Below are 18,866 nucleotides of genomic sequence, written 5' to 3' on the forward strand. Positions count from 1 at the left end.
AATGTGTCCCAGTACTAAACAGGTCACTGAGACCATAGCAAATGATGTCTTCCTATCTTTCTATAAGAGGAACTGTAGAAAACCCTCAGACTTGGGAGGGTTACATAGCTATCATCATCATCATCATCATGCTCTTTATTAAAGAGGTACTTATTAAGCAACTAATCGAGCATTTCTTTGTATTGATGAAGCAAATAGAAAATTAAAAAGGGTATAGCTTCTTCCCTAAAGATAGCACAATCTTAGCAATGATGTTAAGGGGAACTTGAGAATTGCCAGGACTTCAAGAGATTATTATACCATTTCTGAAACATCTTGCAAACTTCATTCTGTCCTTAGAATTGCCTTTCTTCTCACGCTTCTTGCACTTATCACAGCATTGACATCTAGTAGGTGTCTCATAAATTGTTTTAATGAGTGAATATGTTAATTAATTTGATCAATACTTCATTTGTTTGACTCTATACTATTAATTGCTGTAATTGATATAAATGGTGGAATTCCATTCATTCATTTATTTTTGGCATACCCACTTTTTTTTTATTTGACTTTGTTTCTATTTAGTATCTTATTTCATCAGAAAACAGTTACTTTTTTTTACTATTTTTTAAATTTAAATTCAACTAATTAACATACAGTGTATTATTACTTTCAGAGGTAGAGTTCAGTGATTCATCAGTCTTATTTGTATAATACCCAGTGCTCATTATATCATGTGCCCTCCTTAATGTCCATCACCCCATTACCCCATCCTCACACCCACCTCCCCTCCAGCAACCTTCAGTTTGTTTCCTATGATTAAGAGTCTCTTATGGTCTGTCTCCTTCTCTGATTTTGTCTTGCAGAAAATAGTTATTGTTATTGGGGCTTATTTTCTTATTTGTAGTTATTGTTATATGTTTGTTAAACATCAATTGTTTACCAGTTATTGTCATTTAAATATTCAAACTTTTTCACTTCATTTACCAAGATTTTTATGTGTATTTTTAGTCCAAGTCTCTATATCTCTCCTCATTTTATTCTTTATTTAATATTTTTTAAACTATAAAATTAAAGGCACAATTTACAGACATCTGAGAAGAGTGACAGACAGTAATGAATACATGTTCCCAATGAATCATAGTCTTCAAATACTGTGATGGTAACCTAAATTGGTGCACTAGCTATGAGGGCAATTTGGCAAGGTCTATCAATATCTTAGATATACACACAATCTTTGATCTAGAAACTCCAGGTCTAAGAATTTGTTTTGTTCACACAGTACATACTTATACTTAGATGTAAAGGATCTAAGAACAAGATAACTTACACTAACACTATGCAAAATATTAAGCAATTGAAAACTGATCAAGTAAATTACTGTACATCCATAAAATTAAATATGCAGCTTTAAAAAAAGAACAGGGAAGCTCTTTATGTCCTGATTTTGAATAATCTCTCTGATATATTGTCAAGGGAAAAGAATCAAGATGCAGAACAGTACATAGATTATATTGCTATTTATGTTTTAAGTGGTGGTGGAGGGTAATATTGCTTGAGTATAGAAAAATGGCTTTAAAAGGATACATAGGAAATTGATAATATGGGTTTTCTCTAGGGATGTGAACTGGCTAGCTAGGGATAGACTAGAAAGACTCTTCTGCAGTATGTATTTTAACCTTTAAATTGTGTGAATGCATTTTCCATTTTAAAATAAAATAAATAAAAACTTTTAAAATAGCAATAAGCACCACACTCTTCATATTAAACAATATAGGTTTTCAAGTATGTTATCAAGTGTTTTGACAATTTTTATCAACTACTTTTTATAGCTCCTTTGTAATACAAGCAGTCCATACTGTGAACTATTTGTGTGAATTATGATTCTCCAAAGTTATGGAAGAAAGGGACATAGGGCGATTTTATGCTCCATATCTTTGAAAACTGGAGGCCCCTAGAGTCGGACAGACAGACTATCTTTTGAGGTGGAAAAAAAAAAGAAATCTCTAAAACTTTTCATTCACAAAAACAAAATAACCGGTTATTGATAATAGGTTCATTAAAGAATCTAAATCACTATTCTGGACTGAAAAGATTGCATAGATACAGAATTAAGAAGATGGCGTTATTTGGTGGTTTCACAAAGAAACTGATGCATGGAGATCTAGGTATTCTGTCCAAGCTTATGCAAGCAGTTGTAAAACTTAGAGATCTCCCAAGTCCGATCTCATATGCCTTTGAAGAACTCTGGCAGCTCTTGTGATACGAAATAGAAAATTTGTTTAACTATTCCCATGAATCAATTAGTCGAGATAATTTAGAGGGAAAATGATCCTCAATGATTGCCAAACATTCTCTTCATTTTTGTTATCTTTAATTGATATCTTATCTAGGAATAAAATGGTTTCAACGAATAAGAGTGGCTCTGTCTTAATCTACCAATTTTGTTTACCTTTTATTTCTGTTTTCCCCAATGAAATATTTCCAGACGGAGACTTCTAAACTAGCAAAGAGCCCAGTCCTTCCTGCTAAATGATACCATTTCTAACCCCACAAACACCAACCATGTAGTAAAGGGAATAATAAAAGCTAGAAATCATATTAGATTCTGGAAACATTTGCCAAAGTCTGGCCGACCAAGAAGATAATGTCCAAATAAATTTTCTAATAACGTTATAACAAGCCTGTACTAAATCATTTACATACATTACTTCATTTAATTCTCACACAAAATTAGGAGGGAAGCTGACAGTGAGGAAGCCAGCACTTTAAATAACATGGATGCATGTGCAGATACCTACAATAGAAATGTTATCTGTAGATGGGCATTTATAGATTTAGTAGTATTTATTTCCTAGATATCATTATGAGATATGTTTTGACCTGAACTTCTGCTTGATATTTACAAACGTAATATAACTTTGAGGGAACAAATAGCAATGGTATTGAAATTTAGAGCCGAGAATGAAGGAAACGCAAAAATGACTTTGTTGAAATGTAATCCTACGGATTCTCTACCCTTTGGAGTATGTAATGTATGAAATCATCCATGGAATTCAAACAAATTCAGAATCTGTTTGGAGAAGACGGTCAAATAAAATGAACCATTGTGTATGGTGTCTGCACAGCACAAAAAGCCTTTGACTGAATGGAAATAAGAGCAGTGTTGGAAGCTCTGAGTATGAAAGGCATTAAAGAACTATATATTGGTACCACGAAATATATCCTTTTTTTAAATGTGCGATCCTCACAAATAAAATCAATTCATTTTGTGGGGGGTGGTGGTGCTGTTAGACTCTGAACAGGGCTACCTCTTCTCAGATGCCGAGACAAAAAATATCTAAAAGCCTGGAGAGAAGCATAATGTCAATAACATCATTTTATAAGGTGGCATTATACATGGAGTTATGATGATGGGGAGATGTTTTATGGTATGCCATTATAAATTAAAAATGCACAAAGCAATGACACATTTGTTATACTTTCCATCTGTGGTGCTTGCTTCACAAGTTTCAGTTGTACCTATTTATTATGTTATTATTTACATTCAAATGAAATCTGAGGAAAAATAAAAATAAGACATTCTCATTGCTGACCCAGTTCCTGTGCTGGTTATAGTAGAAGGCTGTTTCGCTTCCTTCAAAGAGAGTAACTAAAGATATTTTATATTAGCCTGTGACATTATTTGCATACCTTGGGCTTCCTAAGTGATTTGCAAAGGAATATACACAACATGAAATACACAGAAAGCAAGCCAACGTGGCATGCCAAAACATCCCATTAAGAAATAAAAGCTTGTTTTTTTTTGTCTTGTTTTCTTTGTTTTTAGTTTTAGTATCTTTGAGAGTTTCTGGTTATTTCCTTGGTTCCTCCCTCTTTCTTACTAAGTTGGCCACACAAAACTATATTTTGTAGGCCAGGTGGCAAAACCGCCCAGATCCAACCATGTTCTCTTACCGTAAAGTAACCATTTTTAAATGTAGGCCTGCTCATAGCTTCCTGGAAGTTACTATGATAAATTGTAAGGACCAAATCTCCTTGGTTTTTGAATACAAAGTTTCATATTTAAAACCACTTTCCTCCTTCTTTGATAAATACAATGGCCATAGAAAGTTGATTAAGCTTGCATTGAGTATTTCCTGAGAACATTTTAAATGTTCCCTAGTATTTTGTGTCTGAGGTTATAACAGCAATGTAATATTTGCACTTTAGAAGTAGTAGCTGGAAAAAAGAATGAGTAAGAAAATGGCAATCATAATTTTATTCTCTGTCTAGAGGCCAAGATAGAGAGTACCCTGAATGTTTATAGAACAAATCATTTCAAATAGTTGGGTTGAGTCTAAAGAAGCAAGTTATTATCCAACTAATTCCAGCTTCAAACCCGTTCTCTGAATCTAGATAATTTTTTTATTCATCTGGAATAAAATAACAGCTTTCTGTTGTCTATTATATTTCATAAGTGTGGCATAACCCCTGTGTTAAGAAAATGTTTAGATATGATCCAGGAACATGGACTCTTTCTCTATGCAAACTTTTGGTCATAATACTCATTTTTTTAGGGCTGCCAGAACAAAGTACCACAGACTGGGAGCTGGGTGGGCTCAAACAACAGAAATTTATTTGCTCATATTTAGGAAGGCAAGAAGTCCAGGATCAAGGTGTTGGCAGGGTTGCTTTCCTTTGAGGCCTCTCTCCTTGGCTTGTAGACGGCTGTCTTCTTCCTGTTTCTTCACGCTGTCTTCCCTCAGTACATGTCTGTGTCTAATCTTCTCTTTGAACAAGGATGTTAGTCATATTGGATTAAGCCCCACCCAATATGACCTCATTACCTTAATTACCTCTTTAAAGGCCCCATCTCCAAATACAGTCACATGCTAAGGTACTGGGGGTTAGGACTTCAACGTATGAATTGAGGATGACACAATCCAGCCCATAACAGACACACTGCACATTTTTTCAGGTGATAGGTTTATTCTTGGAGTTTGTTCTTGCTTGTCTGCAAGGATCAGTAGGGTCTTATTCTGGGGAATAGACATAAGATGTAAAATGAATAATATTTCTGAGCACCTGGTGGAACCTTCTCCTTTGAGGAATATAAAACAGCCTCCACAGTTTTGGCTTTGAAAAGCACACAATACAGCCCTGGTATGTAGTCTCTATTCCATCTATGTTTATTTAATACAAATTAAGTGAACTAACAAATTAACTGGCCATTTGGTCAAGTTTTCTAAAGTAATGTCCTCACCAAAGTCTCATGCAGGCCCAGGTTGCCCTAGGAAGGGGCTGGAGTGAGTGCAGAATGGAAGGATGGTACTTTGACACAGGGTTTGCATCACTGTGTTTGAGAATTTGGAGGCTCTCTAATCTACTGGAAATCACACTGAACTGTCACTTTAAGGGGCCAGCATAACAGGAAAGGTTGAGCTAGTTGAATGATTCAACCAACTTCCTTTTGATCCACTCCTTTAAGTGATAAACTAAAAATCGGCTATGTCCTTACAGATAAACAGTGTGTCTTATCCACTTTAATAACTAATCTTCCAGTTTGATTTTATGGCCAAACATATTATTATTTTTCAGATTGGTAGTCCCTCTGGCATCTCTTTCATTCAGACTCTGGCTTTCATGTACCCAGTAGGCCTTTCAGATAAGGTTTCTGAATGGTCATCTGTGCGGGAAGCAGACCACATCCTTTATGAGAGTTTTACCATGTAATAGGTTCTTGTCACTATATTAATGAAATCAGAGCTCTTCTCCCCACATCCTGGGAAAGCTGGGTGTCTTTTCCTCTTCTTTTATTACAAAGGTTAAAGAAAGCTGGAAAGAAGCTTTAAAAGTGCCTGGAAAAAACAACAAGGTAAACATGCACTTCCTCAATACACAAAGAAGTACCTCTTCATTCATGTCACTACTCGCTTCTGTATAGTTCAAGTTATCTGCAGTCACATTTCAATCAGCACAGTGAGTTTAGTTAAAATCAGAGCAGATATAGCAACTTCTGGTTTTACCAGTCTATAGAGCAATATATGAAGAAAGTGGCGATTGAACTAATAAACATGCCTTTTTCCCGAGGAAATTACCAGGATCTGCCATCACTATCAAAGGTCCATCTTTCAATTCTCCATTTTTAAGAAGGATTGTTCATAATAGTTATTAACTATTTTTTTCTTTCGAATATAAGTAGCTTGATATAAATGTTTTTACTTAAAATAAATAAAATACATAAAAGACCCTGAAAGAAAGGGCATTTCAAGGTGGCCTTATTGAGGTACAAAATATAGATGTGTGTCTTGCTGATCTCATAGAGGTCACATAGTGTTTGAATTCAAGAGCTTGACATATCTGCAATTCTGTTTAAATGCTTTAAGCCAAAAACCATGATCAAAATGAATTTAAGAAAGCCTAATTCGAGGGCCAGGAGAAAGCACATTTATCAGAGTAAGGATTGTGAGATATCATGACTCAGCCAGTCTTCTTCCCAGTACTGGACTCTAGCATGTCAAGTTTCTATTGATGTCATGTGACACACTGCAGTACGCTTAGGTAAATCCCCTAAAACAACAGGATGGTCGATGCTGATTGCCTTAATCCTTGATGTATTTCGCTTTTTTGGCCTTTATTCACCTTTCTCTTCATAGTAACACCTTGGATATGTTTGTTTCCTTGTGCTTTCCAAATGTTTTTCAGATACATTTTCTCATTTGATAACAACAACTATCCTTCTAACTATCTTCATTTCACAAACAAGTAAGCAGATATATGGTGAATTAGTGGTGAATCCAGGCCTGGTGTTTTGTATAATCCCTTTCCCACTCTCTCATATGTCCTCTTCACCACATGCCCACGTGACAGCTCGCTCCATGCCCTGCCCCTTTCCAAAGGAATGTAGTTCCTTTCTATTGCCAGTTTGTTTATATCTGTTTATAGAAGAATCTGTTCCTCCTGTGAATGAGTAATTACAAAAGATCAGAGTCGGTTTAGAGGGAAAAGCATAGCCTCAAGTAAGACATTTAGGGATAAAATGTAAAAGTCACTATCTTGAAGTAATAGTCAGTCCCCCACCCCCTTGCAATGACCACTTATTTGCCTTCTCCCTTTCAGCTTCTGCCAGTCAAGATCAAGTCTGAACACAGTGGTTTTGAGGGGTGGGAGAGTTTGCTGGCTTCTTACTCTGGATTCATCACTTGTCAGCAATGGAAGAGTTATTTGATCTACCCATGCATCATTTTCCCTGTCTGTAAAATAGAGATGATGATAGCAATAACATGGCCCTCATGGTCTTATTGAGACAATTACTTTAGATAATGAATCTAAAATGCATAACATAGTCCCCAGTATAGTGTAAGCACTATGGTTGGTTATTGTTTTTGCTGCAAAGCACCCTGGAATGTGGTCACATGGACTTTATTCTGTAAAAGGTTTTGATTTTGTCCATTATAATGACCAATTCTTAAGTTCTTAGTAAAGAAATCTCAGTATGAGTGTATCTAGTTTTCTAGTTCTCTGCCTACCTCAGGTAACGTTCAAAATCAATATTTATTGGGTAACTTCTATAGATTCTTACGGCTCATTGTAGTGGTTCTCAGTTGGGGATAACTTTGCGCCACTGGGAGATAGTTGGCAATATCTGAGGATGTTTTATCATGACCACTGGGAAGTGTTACTGGTATCTAGTGGGTTAGGCCCAGCAATGTTCCTACACATCCTAGTATGCACATCAAAGCCCCCACAACAAAGAATTATCTAGAGCCAAATGTTAACAGTGCTTTACCATTGAGAAACCCTACTTTATTGAAAAAAGGGAGAAGCGTAAGATGTCACCACCCCTAACAGATTAGTTAGAAAGTGTCTATCAAATAATACAAATGTGTTTATAATGATACCTGTTAAAACCAAGATACAAGTATGGTCAGTTCATTTTGTATATGGACATAACTGCATGTTTAGATAAGTCACAATGGCCTTGAAAAATATTCCTTAAAGCCCACCAGTTTACGAGTAATCTTAGACTTGGTTGGTTATGAAAAAACTTTATAAAAGAATAGATTTTATATTTCAAAAGATTCTTTCCACCTGCTTGCCATACTATTTATTTAAGCTACTTGTGGAGGGCTACACATTGTTCTGCTTTGTTTTTTTAAATGAAGACTACGTAGTAGGAATGCTGTTTTAAATCACACAAGCCAATATTGGTATTATATGTCATTTCAAGTGAGTATCATCAAATGGTATTTATTGATGGCAGATTTTCTTTTTCATGGATATTGAAATATCCCATTTTCACAATCACTTGAATAAACTGATGTTTATTTGGGGGTGACAAATATCAATGGTCAAGCAGTTGTTCTTATTGTTTTCTTGCTCCAGATAAAACTGTTTTCTTTTTTAACTACTGAATACTTTCCTTTGGCAATCTTGAACCTGTGTACCAGAATGGTATTTTGTCTTGGACTTTTCTGATAAATATTTGGTAAAGATAGTTGTGTGTGTGAGAGCACATGTGTGCGTGTGTGTGTGTGTGTGTGTGTGTTTAGGTTTCCACTTAAAGTTCAGTGCCAAAGCTACAGTACTTATACATTTTCTAAATGTGTTTTAAGCAATAAGTTGTACAACATTTTTAGAACATGTGTTAAGCTATTTCTCTAAGAATGAAGCTCTTAACAAAACATAAGCACTCTGCATGAGATCTTAGCAGCAAAGTGCTTAAAAGATAAAGTAAGAATTGGTACCATGGGAAGAACACCAGCTGTAGAGCGCACAGGTCCATTATGAGAAGTATGGTAGTGGGTAGGGAGAAAATGATTTAATCAGGAGTAAAACCAATTTTATTATAAGGGCACGCAGGGGGTGTGGCACCATAGTGAGAGGGACATTTCAAAATATCTGACAGATTTCAACAATGTGAAAACCCCGTTCTTTAAAGTGACAGTAAACCCCATCAGGTCTCCCTTTTTGATGCTATTGTTAACAGTTGACTGTTTAAAGCTGGCCTGCTAAGATGCTGTCGGCCTATTTCAATAGTACGTAGCCAAATAAAAGACTAATTGTTGAAATACAATCAATCAAAAATGATTGCAGGGCAGAGAGAAGGTCTCCTCCGCTGATTTTGTTGTGGATCATATTATTGTGTTATGACTGAGGTAAGAATGAAGACTGAAAGGGAAGAAGAAAAGAGCCCATCTGAAATAAACAGATCTACCTTCTTTCCTTCTCTTTGCAAACGTCCTATTGAACAGGAACATCACTTACCAGCCCTGGAAATAATAGTTCATTTAGAAAAAGAGGTCTGATAAAGATTTCGGCTAAGATTTTGAAAAGATGTGAACACTATTAGCAAAGCAGCCCATGCAGAGATTCCCCACAGTGACAATCCTCAGCTTTTCTCACATTTTTGGTGTAGATTCTCCTCTGCTTCATAAAACTGACACCAAGGGGGCATATGAATGCGAACCCAAGACATCGGGAAAGAAACAAAATTCCAGTTGACCAAATACGTGTTAAGTTCTGGCCAGGATACCAGGCTTTTCAGTTAACCACCTCCTCCCAGGTTGTTTAAAATGGTTAGCTTTAGTTTTTAGTCAGCCCAGAATTCAAGGTCTTTTTCACGTTGCATGCTTACAAAGACAAATACTACGGATCAGCAGCAATGCTTTTCTGTCTTGCTTCCTTTTAGTGGTATGTAAAGATGTCCCTTTCAGACCCTGCTACATCCTCTTCTTGGGGGAGAATGATTCCAGACTTTCCTTTTGAGGGCTAGCAAGAAGAAAATAATTGTCCAGTGTGCCCTTATTTCTTCTAAAAACTTCATTTTGGCATTTATGTTCTTTAATATTTAAATGTCTGAACTCACTCAAGCTTCCCAAGCAAACATGTCTGTTGTTTCTAGGCGGAGTTGGTAAGCACTTGTGGTTTGTCTTTAGTGTGTTATCATTTTTGACAGCTTTGCATAGCCTCCGTAGGCCAACAGGGGTCTGTCTAATATTGTTGCTGGGCACATTTTCCTCGCTGAGATGAAAACTAAAAAAAAAAAAAAAAAAAAAAAAAAAGATATTTTTGAAGCAGTAAGAAGGAATTAATATCCTTTCTCACTCAGTATTCTATTCCTTGCTGACTTTATATTCAGCAAAAAAAAAAGCAAAAAAGTGTTACCCATTATTCCCTTGTACATAGCAAGGCTAACACATGTAAAGCAATAACTCATTTTCTATTGCCATGTTTAGCATATGTCTCCTGTTGGCTCAGCAAGGCCTTTAGGCCGGTCCCTTGAGCCGGCCATCATTGGCAACTCTTAGCCCCTCGGCCTCAAAACCAAATAGCTTTGAATCATGTTGAGCCGTGATGCTAATTTTCATACTGATGCATTATGGGAATAAATGTATCTGACATACTGTGTCAATGGCACTGTCTCTTTGTGTCTCTTGTTTTTTTTGTTAGCTGCATTCCTACAGATGGTATTCCATTGAAAATGTTCCCTTCCTACAGAAAAAAGGAAAAAAAAAAAACCATGCACAGCACCAAACCTCTAGGTGCAGAAGGCTGTTAACGGTTGCTGATGATAGTAGGCAAACATTAACATAATAATTAGTGTCTTGTAATTGTTTCATTAAAACCAGTTGTTCCATTTCTCCTCGTGTTTTCCCAGAAGAGAAGCTGAATTTGGACGACAGCCAGTGGGAGGACATCCACGTTGTCACCGGAGCACTGAAGATGTTTTTCCGGGAGCTGCCTGAGCCGCTCTTCCCTTACAGTTTCTTTCAGCGGTTTGTGGAAGCCATCAGTAAGTAACCTCACAGACAGGAGCGCTTGGTGGGGTGACCTGGCAGCATGGAATTATTAAGTAAACAGGAAGAATGGCAAGAATAGCAATCGTGGAGATGATAATACCCCCAATATGTTTCATTTTCGTTTTGTGTTTTTGATGGCTTATTTTTATTTCTGGCCCTGCAGTGATATCTGAGTTTGGGTTTTGCTTTTTGTTTTTAAAAAAAGAAGAGGGTAACCGACTTAGAGTGGTCAATATTCAACGAAACCTCCTCAAATGAAGATAGCTTCTCCCGGAATCTGTTTTAAAGGGATCAGCTTTGGCATGCTCAATGCCTACCTTTAGAGTCTCGGAATTGGCAAGGAGTTTGAGTACGAAAGGGTCTTGAAAGAGAACTTACTGACGTTCAGTACATTTCATAAAAGATGTGTTAAATCATCAACTCAGGCATCACCCTCTCGAGGCTTCCTCATCCTTCATCCACCAATACCAGTAAATAGTCAGCTACAATGTGCTTATGAACAGTGTAATATTAAATTAAGTAATGGCAGGCTTCTTTGGTTAAACTGGTGACTTTGTAGGAGGTTGAATTATATCACATACTAACCAGTAGTAGTTGTACACTCACTCCAGGAAGCTTCCTTTTCTATTGTTTTTGCATTCAGACTACACACACTTATGTAAAAATGAGTAATTAGTGAATGAATGAATGAATGAATGAATGAATGAATGAATGAATGAAAGAAAGAAAATCTTTCCAAATGCAAGGAAACTTTTGCTATTGATGCTTCAGGAAGCAACCACTAGTACATCTAAATTTAGTATCTGAGGGTACACTACCTATAATTGTGATAGCTTTAAAAAGTTTCATGGTGAGCAAGTTGATTCAAGGAGGAAAAAGAAAGAAAGAAGAAAGAAAGGTAAAATTAAAAAGCTTGCAAGACTGGCAGGGGCTTAATTAAAGTCTAAATGAAAAAAATTTCCAAGAAAAAAAAATGCTCTGCTTAGGAGGTCTGATATGGGTGGCTGTGTGCACAGCATTCCCATTAGTGGAAGTGGCGGTTTGGGGGCCCATGTTGGAGAATAGGCCCTCGATATGCCCTTTATTCTGTTTCCCATTTCACAAGTCTTCATACTTGTTTAAAGTTCTGGCCACCAGAAGATATCAAGAGGGATATAGCAAAATTTATTTTGCCAAGGTCTTGCTCTTGTCTTCTCACAATTTCAGATTTTGCTGTTGTCATTGTTGCTCTTGTTGACTGTAGTAGCAGGTGCTCTCATGATGGGTTTTGAGGTGAGGCTGGACCTCCCAACCCCTGTCATGACTTTGTATTTCATGAGCTTTCTGCTTCTCAAGGAGAACAGTATTTTATGGTTTCCAGGCTCAACTTTTTAAAAGGAGGAATAAAGAAAATAATAAATAAGCCTGCATATCCATAACAGTTTGTTCTGGTGTTTGGTCTTGGAACATGGCTGGTGAGCATGGAAGATGATTTGCAATGTTAGCACAGTGTTCTGGTAGGAAGCTGGGGAACTTGCACTTCCGTACCTATTTCTGATGATGTGTATTTAAAGAAGTCATACAAATTTCCCATCACGTCCTCCAGACTTTTAGGTGAGGATTATGTTATTTGTACACATACCTGTACATGTGCTGATTTGAGGGCTGTGATATAGAAACCCATCATTTAATCTTCCTTAGTTCACTTGATTATAAAGATACAAGGCAACGCACTCTCTCAGCTTGAGAGATAGGGGAAGCAGGCCCTCAGAACCCATGTGAGGGCATGTCCTTTGAATTTCTACAAAGAGTAGGAGCATCTCTGCGCTACCATAGACTCAAACCCCACTTAACAGAATTTCCGAAACACTGGCGTCGTCAGAAGGGAACAAGGCAGAGTTGAAGGCTCAGCGTGCTATTGTGACGGATGGCTATTGCAAGAATTTTCGGCAACACCGATAAAATGGGTTATGGCAAAAACAAAAGAGAGTGCTTAAGAAAGTCCTTTAAAAATGTAGGATACGGTACAGATGCTAACAGTGTTTCTTCAATTAAGCTATGTCTGAGAATGTAATATAAAAACAAGAAGGAAGTTTTTCGTTTATTGTTTAAGGCAAGGAGAATCAACTTAACCACCTTGCTTTACCTAACTCAAAATGGTACCTATTATTTCTTACTATATAAAATGGAAGGACTAACAAAGAGGGTTGTATGGTGGAGAAATACGTGACCATGTTGGACAGAGACATAGATCTACTAACCCATGTGTTTTTGGCAGAATCTTGAAGTCAGTTCTGGTGTTCTAAATGCAACGAATCTCAGCTCTGGTTGGTAGTTCATGTTCAAGTATCCTTAAGCAATGGGAGAATGGCCACCTCATTTTTGACAATGGTAAAACTACACCAGAGTAGGTATTTTTACCCCATTGTGTACCAATCGAGTAAAAAATCTTTCTACTATAAAGACATTTATATCCAGGCCCAAAAGGGTGATGAGTTTTATCATAGCTCTCACTGACTCCTGTAAAATCTACACAGTGAAAAGCTCCATAGACCTGCCTGTGAGTTCTAGGACTTCTTTTGAAAAGGAACCAAGCAGGTAAAGGAAATGCATGGGGAAAATGTCCATACATGCTGGCTCTGGGCCTCTCGGCCATCCGATCTCTGCCCCCCACCCTGTGCTCTGTAACGTAGGACAGTTGACCCCAGCCAGCTACATCTCACAGGTGCCCTTGAGGGCTGGCTTCCTGCTGCCACAGCCGGTGCAGGGCCTGGCAGTAGGGAGCAGAGGGAGGGGGAGGGAAAAGGCCAGCTCGTCTATTAGTTTATCCTCCACGCCCTCTTCCTTGCCCACCCACCTGGTTCAGGTAGTTTCTCTACCTGAGGCTCCATCTTTTCCATGGCTTCCGCTTTGACTGGAGAGGCCTGCTCTGGTTCCAGCTGCCGTCCAGTGATGCGGACCCTCCTCGTTTTGCCCGTCCAGCCTGGTAGTATCTTCCTGCAGGGGCTGGTTTCACTCTTCCTTACTGGGCTCTCAGCATCTTCATCACATGGATAACCAGTTCCCTGCATCTAATTAATTCCCTCTGTTTGTGTAAATACTTCAAGTGGTTTCTGCTCCTTGGTCAGACACTAGCAAAACTCCATGTCAGTCAATGTTACAGTTCATGTCGCTATAGCATTATTTCCCTTTTCTCTTTCATTACCCCCAATCCTAGGCTTAACATTTTTATTTGGGAGAGATTGAGAGATCTGTTATCCTTTCATGACAGAGTTTAAAAGAGAACAGACCAAAAGGAATTTTACTTCCAACTGGAATGCTTTGCCCTCTGAGGAGGAAATGTTATTTCATGTACAAGCAATTAATGACCACTTGTGCCGTTGGAATTACTGTTAATTCTCATTATATGTTTGAAAGTCATTATTACATATTCTGAGAAAAAAGAACAGAAGGCATTTACTTTTTTAAATAGTTTCTTTTTGGACCAAATACAAACATTAATATGATAAGAACCTGTAATTGCCATGGTGATCCCCTGTCTGATAACACTCATTGGGGTAACAAAAACACCAGAGATTGTTTTATATTTCAGAATCCAAGTACTGCAGCTATTGATCTGAAATTCTATATTTGAGGTCAATGCAACTGGGTCACCGCAGGTTATTTCGTGGGGATTTAACCCACTGACTGCAAGGACTTAATTCCCTGGAAATGACTTGTGGTGAAAGCAGTATTAGTACTGTAAATGTGAACTCAGGACAAAAGCACAGCTATCGAGTTTTATGATCTGTGATGCAATCTTGGGGCTAAAGTCTTGCAGGGGGTCTAGACACTTCCAGTATATCTAAATCCTAGGAAATGTACTAAGCTTACCTCTAGTCCTATCTTTTTCATTCTGGTAACTCTCCATATCCAAAGAATGGAGACAAGTAGTGTCTTTTCTGATTTAATGTCTGCATTTTTCCCAAGTCCCTGAGATAGGGAAAGAGAGGAGAAAAACTTGTCATTTTTCACAATTATCTCACTTAACCCTCAAAATAACAAAGCAGGAGATATTAGAGAAGTAGAAAGATCCCGTGGAAAATAATTTCTAGTTTATAATGTTTCTATGAGAATTAACTAGGATAGCATTTTCCTTATTCAATATTAGGGACCCAATAGATGACTTGAAAGAAATAAATTCTTCAGAGGAGTAAAATGAGTAATAAATATTTCCAAAGTTCATATGGCTTAAAAGATTAGATTTAGCATTCAATTCCAGACTCTAAAACATAAATACTTTCCATCATCATACATTGCCTTTGGGGGACTATTTAGAAGAAATCTTGCTCATAGTATAACAAACTAGCTGTTGACAAATATCTGTCTGTTATGTCTTCCTATGTAAGACCTATATGTCCTATGTAAATCCACAACCAATTTTTTCTTTCTTTTTTTTTTAACCAAGTTTAGAAATAAATTTAATGATCAGAAATTTTGATAATGGAGTTTTAGGTTAGAAATAAGGTAGAACTTTCCAAGGATGGGCAATGCTTCAATATTTACTCCTCAACATTAAAAGCATCCATGCTTTAATGTTATCCTGTCTGAATATATTTTTAACCCTTTACCCTATTATTTTTATGACCAATTGCTCACCCATTCCCGTTTGAAATGTATTTAGCTATATGCAATGCTATTTTCCTATTTCACATGAGTAACTATTTCAAGCTTATGTTTTATTAGTATTCTTTTTTGCAGTTTTTCACTTGTATCGAATTACAACATGCAACAAGCCAAGACTGCTTCCAGGTGCTCAGCCAGGGATTTCTGTCTGTTTTCTGAGCAAGCACCATTGTTTTCCAGAGGACATGTGTATGAGTTTCCTATTTCTACCATAACATATTATCGCAAACTCACTGGCCTAAAAATAACAGGAATTTCTTATCTGATAGTTCTGTAGGACAGACATCTGACCCTGGTCTCATTGGGCTAAAAGCAAAGTGTCCACAGGTCGGCATTCCTTTCTGGAGGCTCTAGGGGAGAATCCATGTCCTTGCCTCTTCTGACATTTAGAGGCTGCCTGCATGCCTTAGCTAGTGGTCCCTGGCCTCCACCTACAGAAGCAGCAATCACATTAAATCACATCACTCTGACCTCCTCCATTGACACATCCCCTTCTGACTCTCTCCTGCCTCCCTCTTCCACTTTTGAGGGCCCTTGTGATTACATTGGGCCCACCTGAATAATCCAGTATCATTTTTCTCATCCCAAGGTCCTTATCCTCATCACATCTGGAAGATCTCTTTTGCTCTGTAAGGTAACATAGGCATAGGCTCCAGGAATTAAAGTGTAGACATCTTTGTGGAGCCCTTTTTCTGCTCACTACATACTTTCCCTCTCCTAGCTTACATAGGTATGGCAGCAGCTCCTCTCCATGCCACAGAAGCTCTCAGTCTGGTAGTTTCCATCTGCTTTCTTCCAACTCTAAATGATCACAAGAGTCGAGATGACAGTGACACTGTTGTAGCTTGATAAGTAGATGAGAGGGGAGTAAAGAGAAATTACCTCATATATTTACTTACAAGATGTGTTTTTTATCATTTGTAAGGGATAGGCTTAGAGAGTTGACACAAGCCTGGATCAAAGCTCCTTTATTTATTGTCTGATAGTCTCATTTTAGGCACCTTCACCTCAGCTCTTTAGGGCTCTCACTAGAACATGTGAGTTTGCATTTGTTGATTTATTGTATTTTGAGTTTCCAAAGTTGCCTCTGTATGCAAAAATAATGGCATTTCCTTCCAGCCCTGAGCAATGTGCTGTATATTTACCACAATGGGATAGCAACCGATGCTAATTACTCGATCAAAATGACCTTCTGGGTCCAATGTCTGTTCCTTTGTCATCTTTTCTAGTCTTCTGAAGTAAATATTTTGTGTATATAAAAACATTATATATTACTTATTTTTAATATATAGCATTTATATTTATATGTTATTGTATATAAAATGGTTATTTTATATATCATGCTTATTTTCTGTATATGCATATACATAGGTACATATATGCATATAACACTGAGAGATGAGGCAAGCCAGTGACAAAATGAAACAATGATGATGTTCAATACAAGTCTTCAATTTAAAAGCTGTAGTCACACATGCATTTAAAGACAATATATTTTTTAATGTCCAGTGTTCGTAAATACTGATCAATTAAGCAATAAAACAAATTGTGAGAAATGGTATCCATAAGACTGACTGAACACCATTAAAATGCAGGCTGTTAGTCATCAAAGGTAGAGCATATCCCATGCGAGTCCTTAAATACGACTCATAGTCCTGTGTTTCTATCAGTCACATTAGCCTCATATAAAAATGATTTAAATTAAAGCCATTGCCTATGGCAGAAAGTATCTATTGCATGTTCGAATTTTTTTTTCTTCTCCCTCTATGGTCATCATGCCATTTTACCTCTAAAGTATGCCTTCAGTAAGTAATTGGGGAAAAAAGCCAGTCAAGTATATTTGCAAATATTTTCTTTACTCTTGACTTTATCTCGCCCTTTGGTCAAACTATTTCTGATGCATCATCAACTCCGTGATGACATTCTTTGGGAGAAAAGAAACAGAGCTTGCAAGGCACTTGACTACAAACAGTTGCTAAACATTGAATGCAAGATAGTGACAAATCGCCTTAAAACTGTAGAAAGTAAAAAGCAGGGTTTAAAGGGTCACCCCAAAGAAACCAGAGATGTAAAAATAATGGAGTATAAAAATAGACTCTACAGCACCATTTCAAGGAAATTTGAAATTAAAATAAAGGTAGATTTTACAAGTACTACCCTTCCACTAACATTTCCACTGCAAGCTAACATTCTCACAGACTTGGCGGGGGTTTTTGTTGTGGTTGCTTTTTAATCAGTGTGTGTGTGTGTGTGTGTGTGTGTGTGTGTGTGTGTGTGTGTTCTAGCAAACTAGAAGTTTTATGGCTGATGCCTAGCTTGTCTCTTAACTCATTCTAATTATATTCATAATTAAATTGTAAAAAAATAGTTGACTAGAGCCAAATGGCTTGCACAGGTGTCTTTTTGTAGGAATGGTTTAGTGCTAGATAATAAACAACTGGACCTCCATCGACTTAATTTGGCTTAATGAAAAGTCCTTTATAAGTAAAACTAGAAGGTGATTCAGAACTCAAATTGGGCCTTGACTCGGAAATTAATTGAGTGGTAAGATATCAGCTCCATTAGAAAATGTGGTGCTTGCCTTTTTGCTTTTCCTTAAAACTTTCCTTTTGCTCACGCTCTTTTCTTCCATATCCTTAAGAGGTCACTTGCAAAGCATTAAACTTTTCAAACTGAGCAAGCAGCCAGTCAGCCTTCATGAGTCAGCTTCCTAAGCATCCCAGCTCCAACCAAATAGACATGCTTTTAAAAAATACGTAACAAAATGCAGAATTTCTCCTCAATATCTTAGTGCAAAAGTTACCTTAAGCCATTCCTTTAATGGTAGATTTAAGTGACTGGTTTTCATTGCCTGTTAGCAGGTTCATTGCACCAGTAGATGTTAATGAAATTGAGAGTTTGTGGCCTTTTATTCTATACTGAGACTCCTGCCTCATTTCACACTCTTGGGTTGAAACCACATTGTGATCACCACTGAGGGGTCTTCCAAAAAACTGCCTGCCCACCCACCACCCACTCTGACTCTGGCCACAGTTCCAGAAGGAGAATGGCTGCCTCTAATTCCCCAGTAAGTTGTTGGGTGTTTTTCTTGTTTTGTTTTGTTCTCTCTCTCTCTCTCTCTCTCAATACAGTATCATTCTGGTAATGGAAGTTAAATAATGCCACTGGCTGACCATTTTATTTTGAAAAGCCACGTTCTTTGCAAGATCTTCAAATCCCTACATGTCTGGTCGCTCACAAGTTCTTAGACTTCATTATTTACTGTTCTTGCCTTGCCCGTCTCATTCAAGCTCATTGGTGACCTGGCTCTTCTTTGAACACCCCCAGTGCTTTGAGGGTCTTTGCTCGATTCCTCTACCAGTGGCACGTCCCCAGATTGCCACTCATGTGTTAACTTCTCAGGAAGGTCTACTCTCATCAACTAAGCTAAAGTTTCTATCTGCACGACACATATACCAC

General features: G+C 37.5%; 1 protein-coding gene across 1 annotated transcript in view; it reads left to right on the forward strand.

The window, feature by feature from the left end:
* The window catches only part of ARHGAP15 (Rho GTPase activating protein 15), a 597,544-nt gene that overhangs the window by 458,992 nt on the left and 119,686 nt on the right, over nt 1–18,866 (forward strand). Inside the window, exon 12 of the mRNA XM_045782563.2 lies at nt 10,622–10,756. Coding sequence (XP_045638519.1) covers nt 10,622–10,756 — 135 coding nt within the window. The remainder of the gene's footprint in view (nt 1–10,621; nt 10,757–18,866) is intronic.

This window comes from Ursus americanus, chromosome 1 (genome assembly GCF_024610735.1).
Source record: "Ursus americanus isolate L20-20 chromosome 1, mUrsAme1.1.p, whole genome shotgun sequence".
In the NCBI taxonomy this organism is placed as follows: domain Eukaryota; kingdom Metazoa; phylum Chordata; class Mammalia; order Carnivora; family Ursidae; genus Ursus; species Ursus americanus.